This window comes from Clinocottus analis, unplaced genomic scaffold (genome assembly GCF_023055335.1).
Source record: "Clinocottus analis isolate CAN_PGR_092001 unplaced genomic scaffold, fCliAna1.0.p SCAF_15, whole genome shotgun sequence".
NCBI classification, from domain to species: domain Eukaryota; kingdom Metazoa; phylum Chordata; class Actinopteri; order Perciformes; family Cottidae; genus Clinocottus; species Clinocottus analis.
The window spans coordinates 6398277-6419885 of NW_027175876.1; the positions used below are offsets into that span (position 1 = coordinate 6398277).

Consider the following 21609-nt stretch of genomic DNA (forward strand, 5'->3'; position numbering starts at 1 on the left):
CTGTGCTATGGACAGAGCCAATCAAAACTCATAATGTGGACAGGGAACCTGTTGTGGGAGGTCAGGACAGATATCACACGCAGGCACATATACATTATGACACTCGTGCTACGTACATGTAGCATGCAATATGTTTCTAAGGGAAGGAAGCTCCATTGTGTGTACACAGACAGCTGGATTCCTGCGCATGCTTCCAAGTTGGCCTCTGCTCTATGAGCTTTCAGTTCTCGGCGTACAGTTTTTAAACCATGTACTTGAGTACAGATGTAAAATATGAACACCATAATGTTGTAATAAAAGGTAAATAAAAAAAATGTCGTGGTTTATAATTCAATACAGTGAGAACCAAACGACAGTGGAACAGAAGCTAACCCAGAAGTGAAGCTGAACTTTGGTTCCCTCTCACTCTGATCTAGTTCAACCCACTGTGGAGACCATGACACGGAGGACAGAGACAAGGAGGGGAGAGGGTGGGGGGGGGAGACATCTGGACTTTGTCTTGCCTAAACAGCCTCTAGTGAAAATCTTTGGCCAATCTTACCTCCTCTACCACCTCCATTGTAGAATTGCTGTAGATTGCTGTTTGACATCAACACTTTTGGAGGTGTAAAGGGGGGAAGGGGGAGTAAAGTAGAGTAAATGTGCAGTTAGAAACACCCTTTGGCTTATTACTACACACAAGCTGTCGCTGTTTACACTAATGTTCAGGACACTGGTTTGACTCAAATACGCCCACAATTCAGCCCCCTCCAAAAAAAAAACTGTGATTGTGCAGCACCACAAGAGCCCCGGGCCATTGAGGAACTGAAAAATTACCTGTAGAGTACAAAAGCGCTCTTTACGAGATGAGTTCTTGTTCGCACCAGGAACGGTACTGAAAAAACTGAAGGATGTAACCTTTCACAGATAGATCTAGATCTAGCCCTTTGGGTTTTAGGCCTCTAAAACCGTTCCAGGTGGAACCAAAAAAGGTACTCCTCTAAGAACAAGCTCAAGAACCCTTCATGGTTGTAGTTAACACCTTTATTTCTTAGTGAGTAATAACTGGCAACTGATTTTTTTTATAGTGCTGCATGTAAATCCTTAAAATATTAAATGCATAATTAAGAGCGTCCGTCCTAATACTGTAAGTGGTTTAGCATTGACAAACGTAAGCTGTGATTTTAAGTTGTTTTGAATGCAAATTACAAAATAATCCAAGGATTTTCTTGTATTAAATGACACCCTCCTGGCACTAATGGAGTTTTAATACATGGTTCTGCAACGTCTTTCAAGGTAAAACAGGTGAATCTGCATGAAAAGAGATCTAAAATGTGTTTTTCCCACTGGCAGAAACCAACAAAAAAAGGACAAAATGACTGTTAGGGCAGATTTTCTCTGCAGAAACACACCTCATCGTGCTCTCTGTCCTATGAATAATGCAGAGCAGACAGATGTATCAGACCACAGTCTGGTGGCACCAGACATGGGGGGGTTGGGACAGACATCATACCTGCAGCAGGACTCCAGACTTTGAGATTTGTTTTCTCTCTGACCTTTTTAAAAAGCTTCTTATTTTCAGTGCCAAGTTACCCCTAATGAGATGGATCTGGGCTGTTCTCTGTTCAAGCACCTTCAGCTGAAATACTAATGATGTAGATTAAGAAGGAGACAAGTAAAAGAGCAACAGAGCATCTTCCTGTTGCAGCACAGATAACAAACTTCTGTGGCTGTGGTGCATGGTATACTAAGTGAAAATGGATTTTGTTTGTTTGCATTTGGTCATATTCACTGATATGAAAACTGCTTATTATGAAAATATCCTGTCACCCAGACATTTAATGTGAAACCGAAAGAAGATCCCTTCTCAAAAGCCAAAAGTAGCCTCTTGCGACTGAAAAATACATTTAACTGTGGTATATTTTGTCCAATTATGCAGTTACTAAATATGTGAAACTACCCAAGGTCCTTCATGTTGATCTTTTACTTTTTATTTTACTTATTCTCTAATTAATGCAAATTAATGGGTTTCTCTACTAGAATGTCGATTTTTGGTTTCATTCAATGTGTAATTCTTAGCTGTCACACTGAATTAGCATCATAGAGATTGGATACGTTCACAGCCTATAAACTCGTTTTCCAGGATACAATGTGAGATTAAAACACATTTATTCCTGTCTATTGATCTCTGCAAAGTGGTAAAAGAAAGCATTCACAAAGGTGAAAATTATCCCATAAACGTATGGTAATAAACTCAAAAAGAGCATTTCTAAAGACTGTGGTGGAATGAAATCGACAGTCAGACAATTTTATGCTTCAACAAAAAAAAACTCTATTAAGTTCCAGTTTGATGAGCAACAATTTCAATAAAAGAGTATTAAAAGTAGAGGCTCTTTTGAAACTTTAATCGTACTCCCTAACAAATGTTCTTCTTGCATTTTAATACATGCCATAATAGATTGGCTTTCACGTCTAGATGACACAAAGCCTCTGCTATATTTCTCCCACTTCTCTTGAATAAGACGTTGAAGGACATGTTACCTGAAGTGGGTGACTTGCAGCGGTCCTCCGATGTGGCCGAGCCCTCGTTAATGTCGCACAGACCTGCAGCGGAGATCATACAATTAAATGAATGCAAAATAATGCAAAGTCCAAATGAACCACCGGGGTGTTCGTCCTGTGAGAGTGTAACATTAGCGTTTTACTTCATAATGCACTGCAGAGACCCTCAGATAACAACTGCGACTGCTGTACGTGTGTGAGAGGATGGCCTCGGATGATTCCCGTGTCTAACGCTCTCTTTACATGACAGCTAACCTGACCTGCAGACCAGCCCTGTGTGTGTTCAGCTCCTGTTGCAAACACAATGAAGCCTTTGTGTATCTTAAATACGTCTTCATCCGGTTCCAAGCCGAATTCCTCCCTTTGTCGCATGCATTTTTGTGTACGAACGTGTTTGCGTGTGTGTCTGTGTGTGTGACATTGTCCTGTGAGGCAGAAAGCCAAGCAGACAGCAGTCCCCGTTGGCATAGAAACACAGCTGGACGCTTGATTACGGCTCACACTTGCCAAGCTCTGACAGGTGCCAGCCCACTGCTCACCAGTCAGTGACACCAGATGCTCTGTGTGTATTTACATGTGCGCGTGTATAAGTGAGGGTTGGAGAGTGAATGTGTACAGTGGTCTGTGTCTGCATACATGTGTGCATAAACGATCAAAAACATCCCCCAAACATCATCCCTCAGCAGCCACAGCTTTCTAATCCATCCATCAAACTTTGGCTTAAGTATGGGCAGTGCATCGTCATGACACTGCGGCATCCGCTACGCAGCTGCACTGCCGTCACCTAACACAGGGTGGCAGTGTGTCTGTACGGAAAGCCTCTTAATAGCTATCAGTGGTACCATGAGGCTGCAGTGTGTAAAAGGGATGGGCTGTGAGAGAGTGCGTGTGTGAGAGTGTGTGTGTAAATGAGGAGAGAGAGAGAGAGAGAGAGAGAGAGAGAGAGAGAGAGAGAGAGAGAGAGAGAGAGAGAGAGAGAGATGGACTGGGGAAGAGTTAGTCTATGTTGTGAACTGAGCCTGGATGGCATCATTTTCAATGTGTTGTTCGATGACTTCATTCATTTCTCACGTCAGTTCAGGGACGTTGGGACCTTTGGAGTTATTGAAACTCATCATAATGTTCAGGGAAAGACTGATAACAACACTATCACACTTGGCGTCGCTGTCTTTTTCAGACAGAGCGAGCGAGTCAGCAAAATGTATTTGATCTCAAGCAGGTGAGAGTACGATGGCGCTCTATTTGCAGGATTATGCAAAAACATCCGTAGGATGACTCCAGCTCATTCAGCAGTCGCGACACGTACACAAAAACTTGCACATATTACTGAAATCACTTCATTCACTGGCCCCCGCGGTACAATAAAGAATCACCTTCAAAATCCTGCTAATAATCTATAAAGCACCTAATGATTTGCTCACTGACTATAACAGTGCTCTCAGGTCATCAGCGTGTGTGTGTGTGTGTGTGTGTGTGTGTGGCCACACTTGTCTCTTGTATGGTTGGTTTCATGCATGGTCATGTGGTAGGGCAGGGGATTCTACTAGATTGTGTGTGCTTTCGGATATGTATTTCTGTGTGGTTGTGGGTATGTGTTTCATTGATTCAGGCTATTTTGTATTCATGGTATTTATGCGTCTTTGATTTTGCTTCTCATTTTATATCACAAGTTATTTGGCCAAATACCTTTAAACTTGCAATGTGTTTGTCGGCCTATTGTTTCATTTCCCCTTAAGACAGGAGCTGGATCTGCAGATCATGGTTCAATTCTGCCTAGTCAGATGCTGAGACACAATTTTAGCTTCATGGCAGGAACAAGAACAAGAAAAGCTAAATAATGTTGTTTAGCATTTCTACTTCGAAGCTCAACCATCTGAGCTCGTGGGGCTGAAAGAACAGATGAGCAGTGCCACAGAAAATAAATAGCTTTAGATTCTGGGCATTAAACAGCAGGTTGTAATACGATAAGTGCAACATCATTTCTTGTGGCTGCACTGTAATGGCAAGAAATAAAACATTGACTGCTGTGCGTGGTCAGAAAAGTTGAGACTTTTTTTCTTACTCTTCTCCTTCTTATCATGATTGCTCATTACCTCCAGAGGGCTGTCGTGTCTTTCTTGGCGAGCGCGGCTGTCTCTGGTAGGGGTCATTGGATCCGTAAAGCTCGACCGTCCCCAGGTTTAGCACCACCGTCTTCTGGACGTAGTCCACCACTGCCAGACCGTTACTGTTGCCAAACACCACACTGGAAAAAAAGGGGTGACAGAGTCAGTGGGGGAAGTGGAAGAAGCAGGGTGGGGGAAAGTCAAAGAAAGAAAGATGAAAAGACAGAGAAAATGATAAGTGGGTTATAGCAACATTGTTATACATTTTGATTTAATCTTTTGAGCACCCAAACAGCTGGAATATTAAAATTGTCCAGGCAGTCATAAGTCGAGTTGACAGGCCTGGTTGTTACATTGGCCGTGAGCATGAACAGCAAAAAGTGGTCTTTATAGATTTTCATTTGAGTTTATTTCACTCCAGAAGATGCAGCCACGAGGATAAATAGTGGGCACTGAAAGGACCTGGTTCTAGTCTTGACTACAGTGTTCCTGTTTGTTGTATACTTACAGGCCGTAGGAGGAATTGAGCGCCAGACTTGTGATCTGCTGCGGAGGCTCTCCGCTCACCCACACCAGCTGGACCACCAAATCTACCTGGTAACCTGCAGACTGCTTCAGAGGGGTACTGCGCACCCTGGAGAGAAGAAGATGGAGAAAAACAGGAAGCAGCACGAACACAAAAAGGAAAGAGACATTAAAAAAAGAAGGCTTCATGAAGAGACTGACAAGTGGTGCAGCTGCGGTTCTGAAGCCGTTGTGTGTTGAGGGTCTGGCATGAGTGGCTGCGATGAGATGAAGGGGAGGCTGCGGCTGAGAATGCTTCAGGCGCTGACTAAGTCTGTGCAAGAGTGCTCGAGGCAAAAAAAACAAGACTCTTGTGTGTATGATTGGGTATGAGAATGTGTGCAAGTGCTCCTGGTGCTAATAGGAGTTTACGTAATCGGTATGTGTGTGTGTGTGTGTGTGTGTGTGTTCTTCATACTTGAGGCAGGGCATGTTGCCTCCGTCAGAGTTGTTGCTGCTGGTGGAGGGGTGTGAAGGTGGGCCACTGGTCTGGGGGGAGGCACCGGGGGTGGGAAGCGCCGATGTCTGTTCGCCCCCTCCACCCCCGCCATCTGGAGACTCTATGTCGTTGAGCTCATACTGCATTCGCACCTCTAGTAACTGTATAGGACACACAGAAGAAGAGAGAGAGAGAGAGGATATTAGCAGATTTACTCCAAGAGCATAATACCCGTACAAAACTCTTGTGAAAAAAAAGAATCCTTATGAATTCCTCTGAGGATGTGAAAAGTAATTTCATCGTGAGTGACAACCACAAACATTCACAGAGTGACTTTGATAACAGAGTGTTTCTGTTCTTGTGTGTAGGCAGATTGAGAGTCAGAGAGGTCCTCCAAACTGAAATATGCCATTTCTTCTAAGTCCTCCCCCTGCAGGCTACTCCTCTGCAACCTCTGCCTTCATAGTCTCTCACACACACATGCACGCACATGCACACACACACGCTCACACTAAGCTCTCTCTTTTGCATGCTGTCAGTCTCATTAGCCCCACTGACATGTGGGAGTGAAGAGTGAATGTGTTCTCACTCCCGCCTGCCTCTGTCCTCCTCCACCTTCATTTCTGCGAGGTTACGGAGGTGTTCGACCGTGTGGGAAAAGAGGCTGTTCTCCTAATTACAGCTCACTGCTCGTAAATATCTAGTCCTCGTCCTCATCCCAGTCGCACGCTTCGAGCAGAGGGCCTGAGACTCCTCTGCCATGCATCAGCGCTCACCGGCATTGACAGAAAAAGCTTCCAACAGGACGGCGTGCACAAGTTGTGCTGAACACATTTTAGGGCACCAGCTAAAAAAAAAAAAAAATGAATTCATCTACAGCCCTGCGAGGAAGAACAACCTCACAGCACCTCCCACACACTTTGATTGACAAGCGACCTCTGTCTCGAGCAGGTCTCGAGCAACAACACCACAGCAGTGACGGCTTCACAAGAAAAATGTTTGCCAAAATGAGAAATAAATAAATAGCCTTGCTGGTTACCAATTTAACACTCTGCTGCTCCAGCGAAAAGCAGAAACTAAGCATGAACAACACGCATGCAGCCTCTCGCTTGTAATATAGGAGCTGTGAGCATGCTCCCACAGATTAAACAGCATTCCTCTTTCCAGTATATCATTAAACACTGACTCCCATAAGCACTTACGTGGCTATCAAGGCAGATTATAATGACAGTCTAGCTTCATTGCTCCGTCTGTTGGCATGGCAACCGTACTTGCCTTTGACGAGGCAGATATGAGAGCGCATGTGTGTGTGTGTGTTTGTGGAAATGTCTCAGCCTCTTACAACAGGACAGAAAGTGAGTGCCGAGGGGGGAAAACAATAACAAATACAAGCAAAATGTATTGGCGAAAGAGAGTTACATGACGAGTTCATAGTTGTGTGGTTGCAAAAGTCTAACAATAAAAGAGAAGATGAGGGGAAATAGATGTATTTTCTGTCATTGTATTGAAACAGATGCAGTACAATTTCAGACCGGATGAAGCGATACCCACCTGCACCACCTCAGTAGTTACTTCCAGTTTGCTGAAGCGGTAGATGATAACGTTGGCTGACACCCCGGCCACACACAACATTCGGCTCTCGGGGCACCAGGCCATGATCTGAATGGCAAAGGGGTCTTCATCTGACACCTCGGTGCTGCCCTTGTCCTCCTTGGACCGGTTTCTGTCAAACACCTTGGCTGTTTTGAGCTTATAAAGCACCTGGAGCATTACTAGGGTAGAAAGGTGGAGAGGGGAAAAGTGTCAGCTGCAATCCAAGAAAATCACCTGACTCAACCTGACTCTAAAGAATATAAAATCAGAGGCAATGTGCTGCTTTGAACTTTACGTGAACAATACCTTTTTATTTATATTGACAGTGTGAAGGTTGGTGCTCAAAGTGTTAATTAAAAAAAGAAAATGTTTTGATATTAGTATTTGAAGTGGTTTCCTTTCCCTAAGCCTCACAATACATAATTACAATGTATTGGCGCATAAACAAAGCTTGGCCCTTTAGAGAACTCACTTGCAGAGGCATCCCAGAACTTCACAGTTCCATCAGCATGCCTGCGAATTCAAGAGATGAAGGAAACAAAATGATAAAAGTAGAGGAACAAGAGAAGGATGAATATCAATTTGTGACCTAGTGTCTCGTCCCCGGACGTTAAGCTCTAGGCTGATCAAAATAAATCAGTATGTAAGATATGCAGCATTAAAAATATCTACTAAAAATACCAACTGAAGACACACAATCTGATGTCTAGGTAGTAAATACAAACTAACCAAATATCCATGAACGTATATAAGTTGGTCCCTGTTTAATCATTTGAACACAACCATAGATCTCCCCATGAAAAGACCACACTAATGAGTTTTATACGTCAAGGTTGTTTAACCTGTAAGTAACCAAAAGGAATACGTTACGGCCAAAAGTATTTGAACATCTGAGTAGGTTGGGAGGGAACTAGTGTGCAGTCTGTGCACTCTTAGAAGAAGAGAGAGAGAGGCTTGTATAGACACATGATTGCACATGATTGGAATATATAAATCTATATTTTATAAATAATTATTCAAAGACAAGCTCCTTCGCTGTAGAGACTTAACGGTGCAGGAGAGGGCAAAGTAATTGAGTTGCAGCGAGACGGTAATGCTGATGAAATCAGTATTGTCTTACCCAGTGACGATGATCTCTGGGTAGCTCTGTGTGCCTTGACCCCAGTTTCCACCACTAATAGGCCATTCCTGGATTGACAGCAGACACGCACACAGTACATTAGAGAGAGAGACCACAGATAGAATGACTGCTATGCCAATAAACAGTGTGTCAATATCAATACACAATGATTTTAGAAATAGATGACATGATACAACTGCACCTTGATGAGTACATGGGGGGGGGGGGGAAATGGGATCGTTTGTGTAACCCCTTCAGTGTGTCTTGCAATTATACATTATGCACGTCAATGAGTGTGTGTCTCCGTCTGAAAGCGTGTGTGAGTGTTGGCGGGGGGTTTGGCTTTGAACACGTTGACACATACAAAGGTCATCAGGATGACTCATGGTGATCTTTATGTGAGAATGCCCTCCCGCAGCTCATCCAGGCCTTTGCTTAACAATAAAAAGGGAAAAAAGCAGCAGCTCGGCAGCCAGTTTGGGTCAGTACATGCTGACATTTACAACAGAAAGCTAGAACAAGGCGACAGGGAAAAGAACATAGGCATACATAATGGCTAAAAGAGCAGGGGGTCTGTCTTAGATAATACAGGAATACTAGACGAGAATGAGGGGAGAGAGGACGTGTAAGAGAGGATGATCGTTCAGTAATATAACACTTATATATTGTGCGTTTAGCTTCACATAAACATTGAAAAATAAACTGTAGCACCACCAATACAAAATAAACGTATAATGCATGCAGTTTGTAACAGATCTATGCATACTGTACGTATTAATGTGTCCTTCATTCAGTAACCTTGTTGTTCTGTACGGCAAGATGGTTAGAGGGCCTAGCGATGAACATTTACATTTCTAATTTAGCTCTTTTACGACACCGCTATCTAGAATGACACAAAGGAAAATTCCAACCCCGGGATACTATTACTCTGTTATACATCATTAAACTGTGATGGGAGGTGTGTTCAAAAAGTGTTTCATTAGGAAGTAAGAGTGATTTATTCTATTTTAAAGGTAAAACCTGTCTGCTTCTTTTTAAGGCATGGTAACAAACAAGGATGACAAGCAGTAATTGGCAATTTTTGGAGAGGCACACTTTTTTTACAGAAATAATTGGCCATAAATTTCTTTGGTTATTTGTTAATGTCACAAATTATAGGAATAGACTAAAAGTCTACAGCCACTGGTGTAGCTGTAGACTTTTAGTCTATCTGGGGCACAACAGTATTTTTTAGCTAAAGGCTAACATGAGCATGCTAACAAGGTTCACCACATGCTCACATTTGCTAATTAGCTCAACAAACGCTAAGGCTGATGGGAGTGTCCTTCGTACTGGCTAAAATAAGCATGAGCTTTGTTCTGTTGATACATTTCATCAAATTAAAATGATGTATTTGCCAGTGAAACTTTTTGTAGTATTTGCGTAATAGCAAAATAGATGAGAAATTCCAAATTGACCAATGATTCGACAAAAAATTATGAGTTTTATCAGGAAACCTTCTTCAATCCAAGAAACCTTTAAGGACCCATGAACAAAGAATATTTGCCATCCTGTCCTTAAAACTTAACTCAAAAGCACATGTCATGTGATTGCACTACTTTCAATCTACAAGGAAGAAACTAATATCTCTTCCTCTTCTACACACCCTTCCTGTGCAAAAATAAATGTGGAAATGAGTGCTTCCTCTTTAAGGGTTAAGGGTCTGTATTCCAAAGCCTGATATTTACCACTGCATGTTTAAGAGTTAAAAGTTTGTCCATTTAGATAACCCCAACAGTACAAGAAGACACAACGCCTACAACAATGTGTAGGGATACAACAGAAAGCCTTCCTGTACAATATAGTACCTTTTTGCTGTAGCCCTGTCGTTTCTGCCGAGAGCCAACGGAGTAAAGTGCAGGTATGAGGTCCACAGGGCAGTCGGCAAAGTACTCACAGCAGGTCACAGGAGACTCGTGGATAGTCAGAGGATAGGGGTTCTCGAATATGGGGTAACTGTTAGCAAGAGGACGCAGACAAAGTCACTTTTAATGAAGTGAGCCTGTCCGCCAAGTATCAGTGCATTAATCTCATTCAGTGCTGCATGCATTCTAAAGAATAAGATTTATGCAAGTAAGTTATATCACATCGAGGTATATCTCATATGTAATAAAGCTAACGAGCACTAATAGGCCAACTTTGACATAACAGCCCACATTTAAGAAACAAAAGATGATGAAGAGGTATTTAATAGTCAGACTCACCCATTTTGTGCAAGGTCGATCACCACTAAATCCTTTTCGAGAAGGACCACCACAGCGTAAGGTTCCTGAAAATCTGCGCAGAGAAACAGCGAGACAAGTCATTCATCACACCGCATGTTCAGCCGCTTTGAAATTCCTTGAGAGAGAACTCCCCTGAGATCTGCAAAAAACCACAGGGACTTTCTGTGGCAAATGTTATTATCATATCTGTGCCCTGGAGATGTGAGGGCAGGAGCGCTTAACGCTCCAAATTCATTAATCTATGAGATTTATGTCTGTGGGGGATATCGCTGTGGTTAAATATAATCAGTCTGATTTGGGAGTAGAATTTCTCATTCAAAAGTAAGGCACTGGTTCCATCCACACACACACACATATATATCTATATCTATCTATATATATATCTATATCTATATCTATATCTATATATATATATCTATATCTATATCTATATCTATATATATATATATATATATATATATATATATATATATCTACACTCATATATATATATATAGATATATCTATATATAGAAAATATATATTATAGAAATATTAGAAAATATTATAATGGGGACATGTGTAACCATCAATGGCATAATGAATAAGTAATCAAGCTCAAACAGAAAAATTACAAATGCAATATGAAGAAACCCCATGGTAATTCATAATTACTGAGAGGATGCAGGGGAATTCCTTCATCCATAGATTTGCACTCTTCACAACAGAGCTGCCCATTGTTGCCTTATACGCTTGGCCTCTAAATGCCTCAGCTGGAGTAGCAGGGGTTAAATGCTTAGCCTCAGGGCAAAAAAATGTATAGTTAGAGAAAAAAAAACACCGTTCTGACCTGAAAGTGTCCCCTGTCCTCCAGCTTTATTTGATTCCAGTGCATTAAAAAGCTCAGGCCTCCATTCATTTTACACTTCCGCTTTCTTTCCATGTTTGATTTGGAAGTAACATCCCAAGCCATTCAAAGACCTTTCAGATACCTTCCCAAGTGTTGTTGTTGTGCACGCAAACTGATGTTTAGAGAAAAAAAATCTGTTGTGTAGAGCAGCTGGCTGTCAGAGTACACCAAGGATGAAACACTTTGACAACTGTTGTCACTACACCTCGCGCTGTCCCCTTCACTTTACTTCCCTGGTGCCGGTCTCAATGTGATTCACATTCTCTTGTGACATCTTATGTAACTTTGGACCACTGGATAGTATCTCTATGTCCGTCCGTCATTTGGGAGCTGAGAAGGACAACTGTGATTATGCTGATTTCTCAAAAGACAATTATAAACAAGGCTATGAGCAAACAATAAAACTAAACAAATTACATTTTTTTTTCTTTTAAGTCTATTTACCTTTCTAAACAATGGGGAAAGTCTCTCTAGAGGACGCCTATGAGATGTGGGTGAGCGCTTCAGAAAAATCAAGCTTTGTGTTTTATGAAACTGCTATTTCCAAAGTAAATAATTAATCTCCAATCTTAAAATCTAATTTACTGAGAATGACGCACAGATGCTCTGTATTTCTGTTTACTAGCTGCACTTCGCCTCTACATCTTTGTACGTGCTATGATACTTTGTCTGGCTGTCCTTTGCTTTCCCATTCAGACACAAACTTTTCGCTACGTAATCTGTAGCCAGATCTTTAAGGATTATTAAACCTCCTCGACACACTAACGCTGGTTTAAGCACGCAGACATACACATTGTCAGTCAGACATGTCTTGTGTAACTCAAAGACCCAGTGATATCCATTACCAAATAAAATCAGCGGGTGTCGGCATCAGGTTGCCAGCGAGACGTCACCATTATTACATAACTCCTTAATCTTGCCTGGAGCTGTATATGTGCCAGATAACCCTGCCCTGGAGTTCACGTGCTGGATTACATACATTATGGATCCCATACCATTCAGCTCCACTTTGACTTGTGTTAGCGGTTGACTCAACTATACAGAAAATAAGACCATAATATCATTTAATGATGGAAGGCTATTGTTTACAAATACATTTAATGAAAATGTAATGTCGCGTGTGTCAGATAATGAAACTGGAATAGGATTCTTCCCCTTGGGAAATTTCTTATTTCTTACATACACACACGAACACAGAGGCAAGTAATTCCACATAATTAAAAAACAAATAGAAATGAGTGTGTGTGTGTGACACAAATACACAAATACAAAGCACAGACATGCACACACCGTATGAACACATCCACCACACAATGAACACAAACGCACCGTTAGCGTATGGTGTCTCACAGAGTGTGAGGAAGTCTACTATTGGATAGTCCATCTCCAGCACAGCGGTACTCTTCCCATGCATTACAGTCAAACATGGACGCCGTCCTACTGTGTCGTAGGACAGACCGCCGGACAGGATCATGAAGGGCTCCCTGGAACACACACACAAGCTTAGGTATAAACAACTGGATCCTCAAATACAATTTCTTTCATTGGTCTGCTATTAAAGTTGTGTATCGTATACTGTAGATATGGTGTATGGACTATGTTACCAGCTAACTTTGACAACTTTACATGACCACAAATAACATTTTACAAAACAGACAATTTAAAAGACATTTTCACGATAGTAACTAGACAAATTATTCGAGAAATACCCCTGATACATGATGCCATGACTCAATGAGGGGGGTGTTTTGTTAATTATTTTATTATCAAAAGATAAGGTTTCTGTATAAATTTTGGGGAGCTCCTAGTCTAAAAAACGTGCCTTGCATTTGTTTCTCACATTGCCTGTCAACCTTGATGTGCCGTTTGCCTTTACTGTGCTGTATATTTAAGCATATTAATGTCCAAGCATGAGCGTATGTGTGCGTGTAAGAGAGAAAGACCATACCCAATTCTAGTGGTTTTGTACTCCACTTTGAGAATGGGTTTACAAGGCTCTGGCTTCTTCCCGTCCTTGGGCTGTTTTCCTAAAATAGAACAAACAGAAGTTACTTTAGTTTGCCAGTTCATCTCTCTTCACCTCCTCTTTTCTTCTTCCTCCTGTCATCTAATTTCTTTTTTCCTAGAAGCTGTTCAGAGCTGCACTTAAATTGCAGCTCTGAACAGCAGCCAAACAATAACAAAGGGCTATTCATCAGAAAGAATAAAGACAAATGCAGGGGGAGGGACATACAGAGAAGGTGTGACGATCATGGACGACTTACAGAATCCATCTATTTTGCACATTTATCACATTTGTGTCTCCCTATATCAGAATGCACACGCATCAGCGGCTGCATATGTCTGTATTACTTCTAAAGAGACAAAGGGAGCCCTGCGGCAGGTTTGTACAATACAGGTATGTAAAATAAAGAACTGCTTTTAATAACTACATCTGAATAACAGATATCTAAAAGACAATTAAAGGAGGACTAAGTAATTAGTCTTACTAAAACCTGTCACGTCAATTTGCATAATGCCGATTAAATACCAAACTAATTATGTATGCAGCAGTGGGAGAAACAACTAATTAAAAAGCATGCGTGGTGAAATCCTTTCTGCAATCCCTTACACACAAGACCAGCTTGGGAAACTGGTTAGAAGTTATTTCCTTTCATTTCATTCCCGTCTTTGTTCCTCTTTCTGACTCCCGCGCTCTCTCTCTGTCCATTTGTTGCACTCACACACTGTCTAGTTCTTCCAGTCCCTTCATCTGAGTGACTTGTCAGAGTGCTCTGTGGGATGAGTAGGTGTGTGGGGAGACGGAGGAGTATGGATTAAAATGCATCTTCAAAAGAGCAGACTTGCTTTTCTGCAGGAAATAAACAGCACCGGCACTAATGTAGGGATGTGCAGACACAAAGTAAAGCAAACAGAGGCAGGACATAATTGAACTGACAATAATCCTCTGATTGAAATAGGGAAAAGATGGGGGACTTACATAGAGGGAGAATCTTTCGGGAGGTATCAAGTGACTCATATGACTAACAGAGGTGGCTAAAGGCTCATCTATCATGTATTGTAAAACAGAAACCATATGCTTCACAATAGAAGAACAATACACACAATGCTGGAAACATCAAAAAGGACAATTCTTTAAAAAATAACAGTAAATAAATACTGTTAATTAATCTGTTGGTGAGGTTAAACTCTTTCGACTTCAATCAAGTTTGAAAAGATGAACCCCAGCTTGGGGTTTATTCAAACAATTTATCTGCATTTTTTATCTTCAGAAAAATAAGTTTTGCACTGATTGACGAATAAGCATAAGAATGTAATCATGTTTCAGATTTTTGTTTGTCCCCTAAAGGCAAAGAAATGGTTTGCAGAACAAGACAGATGTTTATTTGGGGGATTATGACGCTTTATGTTAAAAAAAGAAGACGTATGGGGTTATTAATTACCTATAACCTTATATATTGAAGTCTTAGATCCTAATAATATGTTTTCTCTTCACAACCAATAGTTTTGAAATAGGAGGTCCACCCGAGTATTGTACGGTAAGACCATCATGCATCTGTCCATTTAGAATCACTCCATCTTAAATATATAGTCTATTACACTCCACCGAGTATCTATTATATAGGGAGTATTTTATGAATGAACGTGGAAGACACTTTGGACAGAGCCTGTGTGTGTGTGTGTGTGTGTGTGTGTGTGTGTGTGTGTGTGTGTGTGTGTGTGTGTGTGTGTGTGTGTGTGTGTTTCCCCCTCCTTACCGTGTGGGGTGATTGTCTGTATGGGCTTGCCCAGGCCTCTGATGTTCCATATGGTCAGAGTTCCATCTGAGTGACTGCAAATGAACTGCTTGCCCTCGTGATGCCAGGCAACTGAGTGGATCGCCTAGGAAACAACATGCAAGAAGGATGGGGGAGAGGGGAGGCGGGGGGGGGGGTCAGTGGTTCAGCAAGATTAAGCATCATGTCCCACCTTCTACCTTAAGCTACAAGTGTGTTAGCCATAGGGTCCACAGTACATGTGTGGGGGTTAAATGCCCTTGACTCTAGATTATATACTCTTGAACAGATGGTGGAAGTGAGATAAAAGAGTCTGGCCCCTGACTTCAGAGTATTTTCTGTGGCATAAATGCATGTATTAGAAGGATTGTTTTATATGGTCCATTGCTTTATGTGGAGAAGGCATGCCAGGAGCAAGGTTATATTACTATGGATATACAATTTTAATAATTATATTTCATTAAGACAAAAATTCCCACAAAGAAAAGATGGTCTGCAACATTCAGTATAATTGAAATACAGTTGAGCTGGTGCATTCGGGTTCATCTGGTTTCATTTGGAGCTGTAAATATTTAGTTTGTCTGTCTTGCTTCCCGAAGAAGGAGAGTCGGTAGAAGAGGAGATCATAAACAATCATTTGCTCAGTAATGTGTTTTTAAAAAGGAAGCAAGGAAGTGAAAAAGCACAAGTTTAATCTAGAAAATGAAAGTAATCACAATTCTCATATCTACAGTATTTACTTGAAAACCTTTTGTTTGGCCGTTTTAAATCAAAACAAATGACCCCAATGGAAAAAAAAATGTAAATGCAAATAAGACACGATAAAGAACACGGAAAATAATTAGGTAGATGTTGCTGGCTCTGTCCTCTCAGCCTCCTCGTCATCGAAACAGTCCTGATGTGGTTTTAATCCTGGTTCACAATGATGAATCTACTAACATGACAAGAAATCATTGAAAACACAAACGCATCATGCCTAAAGTATGCATGCCAGTAAAGGGCTGTCATGCTTATTGATGCCATTTTCATAGCTCATAATTTAACCCAGTCTGTAAATATGATGACGTGCACCAAATCTGTGTGAAGCACAACAGCGTCCATAGCAGTTTTACGAGGCTTGTCACATGAATTCCTGCCCCGGGGGCCATGTTCTTATACCAGAACACCTGCAGCTTCAGTGATATGTCACACCACAAAGCCGGTGCTTTGTCAGGGGAAACACAAAGATCGGACAAAACCTCTGAAATAGCGGTAAAAGGTATAGTCTTTTCAAAAACGTCTTGGTTGGCTATGCTTACGTGCATCGTTTCCATCGTGCACTCATTAATATTCAAGCTCAGGCTTTGCTTACTGTTTAGGTGTGAATTTAGCTGTGATGTCCCTCGTCTCGTCTCCAGCGCCCAGCTGACATGAATGTTTAACGTCTTCAATGTCGAAGTGAGCACACGGTCAGGTTCAATCAATCTCTTCCAATTGAAGCAATTTGTTTAGGTGTGTATCAATGTTGCCTTTGGTGTGTTATTAACGGTGCATTGTTCTGGCCTCATTTACTACAAAAAAAAAGCTAAACAAGACGATGTGGTGAACCAATGTCACATTTGCGCATGTGACACCGGTGATAGGCTCATCACAACAATTCTAATTGTATCCCAGAGTAAGTTGTATCATATCTATATGTTTTCAGGGGTAATGAAGCCTGTCTATTGCTTGCCGATAAAGTAGGTAATCCATCACAGTCTTGCTTGGTTTGACCATGAACTCACAAAGATGAAACCAATAAAGTGGAGAACTTCCTGAGGTGGGTGATTTTGGATGCATAGCCTTGAGGGATTTTCAAAGGTCTCATTATCCCGGTTCTCTCAAAGAGACTCCAGGTCACCGTGAGCTTGAGGATACAGAGCTGTGGCTATGTGACATCATGCTGCAGAGACCCCTCACATTATCTCATTACAGTCAATGAGTCATTCCCTCTAACTCCCACAAAGACGCACAAATGAAACATGTTCTTTTCAAAAGCATTCTTTAGTTTTGGAGTTTCCTAATTCCCTCTTCTTCATGACAATTGTTTTGTTAGAAATATCTGGAGGCATGATGAGTAATGGCTCAGGAGTCTCATCCACGCTGATGGTGGATGTGAGGTCTGGTTGGAGAGTGACAGGGACAGGTGGGATGCAGTTTGACAATCATTTCTTGCCAGAAGTGATTCATCGGTGTGAACATTGGGGCATTGTGAATGATTGACAGATCTTGTTTAAGGTTTCTTTATTGATAGATTATGTTTTAGTAAAGAGATACTAATGAGTTCAGTCACATGTACGGGGATGATCCGAGATGCTTTTTATTCATGTTGACTGCAACCCAGGCAAAGGATATGAACTGCAGATATTCATTAATTTGCTACAACTGAATCACAGTCGTATGAGAGAAATTCAGAGAAGCTTTGACAGAAGAAATTCTGTAAATCTATCCGGGCATGGATGGCTGTGACGGTCCCAACAGGGAACATTGCACTGTTCTTAATTGGAAAATGAGCAGGGTAATTAGAACACATGGTACTCATCATATCAAGCAATGCCATTAAAAATGTTCATGATTTCTTTCATTAGGTCAGTTTTCACGGACTGGTCCTTGGGGTATGAGATAATTCAGTCAACACTTCTGAGCTAGTGTGTTTCCACACATACACACATAAACACACTCTCTCTCTCTCTCACACACACACACACACACACACACACACACACACACACACACACACACACACACACACAGACACAATTCACAGCAAAGATGAAAACAAATGCACAAATTGAGATTGGTGGAGGAAAATAGACATACACATAAACATGCATATCACAGCCTAATTAGAATAGCTCTGCCAGCACTGTATCACAATGGGACACAAAGACAGCTTAGCCCTTAAGTGCCACTTACACACACAGACACACACACACACACACACACACACACACACACACACACACACACACACACACACACAGTGCAGGCACAGCAATGGTAATTCAGAATAAACAGGGGAACATTCAACCAAAAAAGGATTAATCTAGAAAACTAAAACAACATTTTGAGGGCAAGTATGTCAACAGTAATTTCTACAGAGCAATCCCTTCTCATTTTGAAACATTAAACCAACACAAAAAAAAAAAGTTGTGTTATCGATATTGCATAAGGCCTAAAATAAACAAGCCCATTTAAGCTTAAATTGACCAATTAAGACTTTTTCTAAGAATAAATAATGCAACAACATCGGTTATGATTAGAGCAAGAACAAGTGCTATGTTGTTATGACTTATAAATTACAGTAAAAAAGTTGGAATTTTTAAGGTTTGAGGCTTGTTAGCCATAATGACTGCATGCATGGCTCCAGTAATGGAAATCCTCATCTGACTCTTGATGCACTCTTGATGTGAAGATGGTAAACATTAGACACGCTTCACATGGGCTTGTGAATATTGTCATTGTGAGCATGGTAGCATGTTGATGTTAGCATTCTGCTCAAGGCAGAGCTTTAGACCTGCTAGACCCGGTCCATGAATGTTCCACATCCAGGAGTGCTAGCGGCCCATCGGGGAAATGATAACATATTCAACCTCTTCTTTCTTCATCCAGCCAATCCATCAAATAATGGTTGAGATATTTTCTGGATTGAAGCATGAGTGACATTTCTCTGCTGTTACACCACAATAGCCCCTTCCCCACCAGTATGTTTGTGAGTGATCACATTAGGAAAACAAATGTCTTGCAAGAGCGGTGTGAGATGAATCTTTTTCTTAACGAGGAGTTAACATTAGCATAATGAAGAGTAACATCCTGACAGATAAAGCTCCACAGAGACCGGCCATCATATAAAGAATGATATTCTCCATCTAATGGACATTGCGCTAGACTTGCCAAATGACCAATCAGCAATGAAACTTTATCCGTCTGAATCCTCAACAGGTCTTAGGGCCGGGTCTAATATTTCTTCATAATAACAGATTTACGTCACTATGAGTATGCGAAAAAATTTCATCATTTGCTTTTAATCTTCTTAGCCAACCAGATGGGAGAGATTTGGTGCATGCAGACATATCAAATAGAGTCACTTGAGCTGCCCATGAAAAAGAATACCCTCAGGAATTTCTCTATCACAATGTATTGTCCTATATGGACAACCTCACGCATTTGTAACCAGATTTTAAAAGATTTTAAAGGTTTTAAAGCCGTCAAGGCTATTTACAATATGGACTTTGTGTTGAAATATGTTAATAACACATATTCCTCCACAGCCAAAGTTGTTAAATGATTTGTATTGCTTGGAAATGAAGTCATTATTGAGAGTGGTTGTGGGAATAATTGCATTTTATACTGTGTAATTGTTGGCCTTCAATAATAGAGAAGTGTGTCTTGCTCCAAGGAAAACATTTCCCCCCAGATATGTTGTTGCCGAATCAGACACAACATGTTGTGTAACCCACAACATTTCTGCACAAACTTTTTTCTGGTTATGTTAGTCACAGAAGAGGTCACCAAACATTTCTGCAATATAGTTGTTGGAGGCTTTTGGGCTAAAACTACTGGTTCCTTTCTCTGATTTGACAGAGAGAAAAATAGATAAAGATAAAAGAGAGTGAGAACGAAATGACTTGTGACAAGAAATGAAATGACAATGTGGCAAGTACAAGAGAATGGTTTCAAATTATATACTAATAAAAATAGAAATACTAAACCAAATAGGAAGTAAAATATGTTAAAACTGTACAGAAGGAAATGTAGCTCAATAAAAATACACAACATTAAGTTGTGATGGAAGAAAAAGGTCTTTTTTTAAGCCGACTGCAGACCAGTAAATTAGTGAGTTTGAATACTGGCTCTTTTGAAGGTATGCAACAAAAGTAGAAGAATCATCCATGCACTCTTGGAGTTCAAAACAGCCACCGGGAAAACAAACATCAGAGGAAGAAGGGAACTAAAAACTCAAATCTGGCTGTGATGTCATCCATTCATCAGGACCGGAGTCAGACCAAGGTGTTGAGTCAGATGAGGCCGAGTGGAGCAGGGTCAGAGTGACGGATGCTCTCCGGCTAGCACTCACTGCAAACCCATATTGCTGATCCACAGCTAATAATAGACAATCCACTGATAGACACAGAGTGGAAGGTATGCTCTCTCAGCTCTTTGTGAGCTTGTAAAAACAAAAGTTTTATGGCCTCTGCTGTTTGTCTGTACTCTGCCGGAAACTTTGTTGCTGTCTAGGGGCCAGGTTTAAGTTCCAATCTGCTGACATCTCTGCAGTTTGACAGCGTGTATAACTAACAAAAGCTGCCGTCATTTGAGTCAAAACCATTTAATTATTTCCCTTATGTGCACCCTACATGCTGACGTTGCGTGAGTGCAAGAGTCGTTAAAAATGTGCCAAGAATTTCTGAGTTGACATTACTCAGAAAAAACATTTATCTGTCTCCTTTGAAATATGAGAGCATAGACTGCCTTTTGCTTGCTTAAACACCCACAAATTTCCATCAACACTAAAATATTTTTTAAGACATAATCATCCCAAAGCCTAAATCCATCACTCCTGGCCTGCTGGCTTACTCTGCCATTGAAAAGGAGGAGAGGAAAAGCCCCCTTGTTCATTTCAGTTGACAACTTTGATACTTGGTGGCAAGCTTGGAGGCAAATAGTATTTAAATAAAGCACACAGCAGGAAAAAGAGTGCACAGCAGGAAGAATTCAATTTGCAATGGATTTAACAGATGTAAAAAAAACAACATATTTTTATATATATTTTACCGTACAGTTGTATTAGCAGAAGCTGTACAAAATGGAGTTAGCACACATTTATGGCGTAAAATAATGAGTACCAACTGCATGTAATATCAATGGCTTATAATTAATGTTTCCACAGCAACCATTTTCATGTTTGACATTTAGTTCAGCCTTCACTGAATCGTCTGTAATTATTCCCAATTCAAACAGCAAAACCCACCACAAAACTAAATGCATAATCCCTCTAAAATAAACACTTTGAAGTGTGTGGCGTTGTCTGTATGTGCAGAGACCCCGACCTCTGACTGGATTCTCTCCTCTCTCATCATTTTGCTGTGTTCGAGACGTTTCTGGGCGTCGGCCTATGAACAGCGGGGGTGAAGGCCCCAGCCAATAACAGGTGAGGTGGGGATTTTATAAAATGGTCTCTCCCAGAACACATTGCTGTCTCCGGCTCACTCCTCTGCTCTCTGTCTCTGTCATGGATGTCTGAAGAGCTGCAGGACTGTTTGACCAAAAGTAAGGGTGAGCCCAACACACACACACATA

The 21609-nt window shown here is 41.1% G+C and overlaps 1 protein-coding gene across 3 annotated transcripts in view; it reads right to left on the reverse strand.

Annotated features, from left to right (window-relative positions):
- Nucleotides 1-21609, reverse strand: part of stxbp5a (syntaxin binding protein 5a (tomosyn)) — an 82313-nt gene that overhangs the window by 9801 nt on the left and 50903 nt on the right. For 2 of the 3 annotated variants that reach the window (XM_068576715.1, XM_068576714.1), the window contains exons 8-19: nucleotides 15274-15397; nucleotides 13464-13542; nucleotides 12845-12999; nucleotides 10606-10678; nucleotides 10210-10357; nucleotides 8363-8430; nucleotides 7715-7755; nucleotides 7201-7421; nucleotides 5629-5810; nucleotides 5155-5280; nucleotides 4635-4786; nucleotides 2521-2583 (exon numbers count right to left, since the gene is read on the reverse strand). In XM_068576715.1, the coding sequence (XP_068432816.1) occupies nucleotides 2521-2583; nucleotides 4635-4786; nucleotides 5155-5280; nucleotides 5629-5810; nucleotides 7201-7421; nucleotides 7715-7755; nucleotides 8363-8430; nucleotides 10210-10357; nucleotides 10606-10678; nucleotides 12845-12999; nucleotides 13464-13542; nucleotides 15274-15397 (1432 nt within the window). Of the gene's footprint in view, nucleotides 1-541; nucleotides 596-2520; nucleotides 2584-4634; nucleotides 4787-5154; nucleotides 5281-5628; nucleotides 5811-7200; nucleotides 7422-7714; nucleotides 7756-8362; nucleotides 8431-10209; nucleotides 10358-10605; nucleotides 10679-12844; nucleotides 13000-13463; nucleotides 13543-15273; nucleotides 15398-21609 lie in introns of all 3 variants that reach the window. The other variant, XM_068576713.1, reaches the window with a different exon arrangement.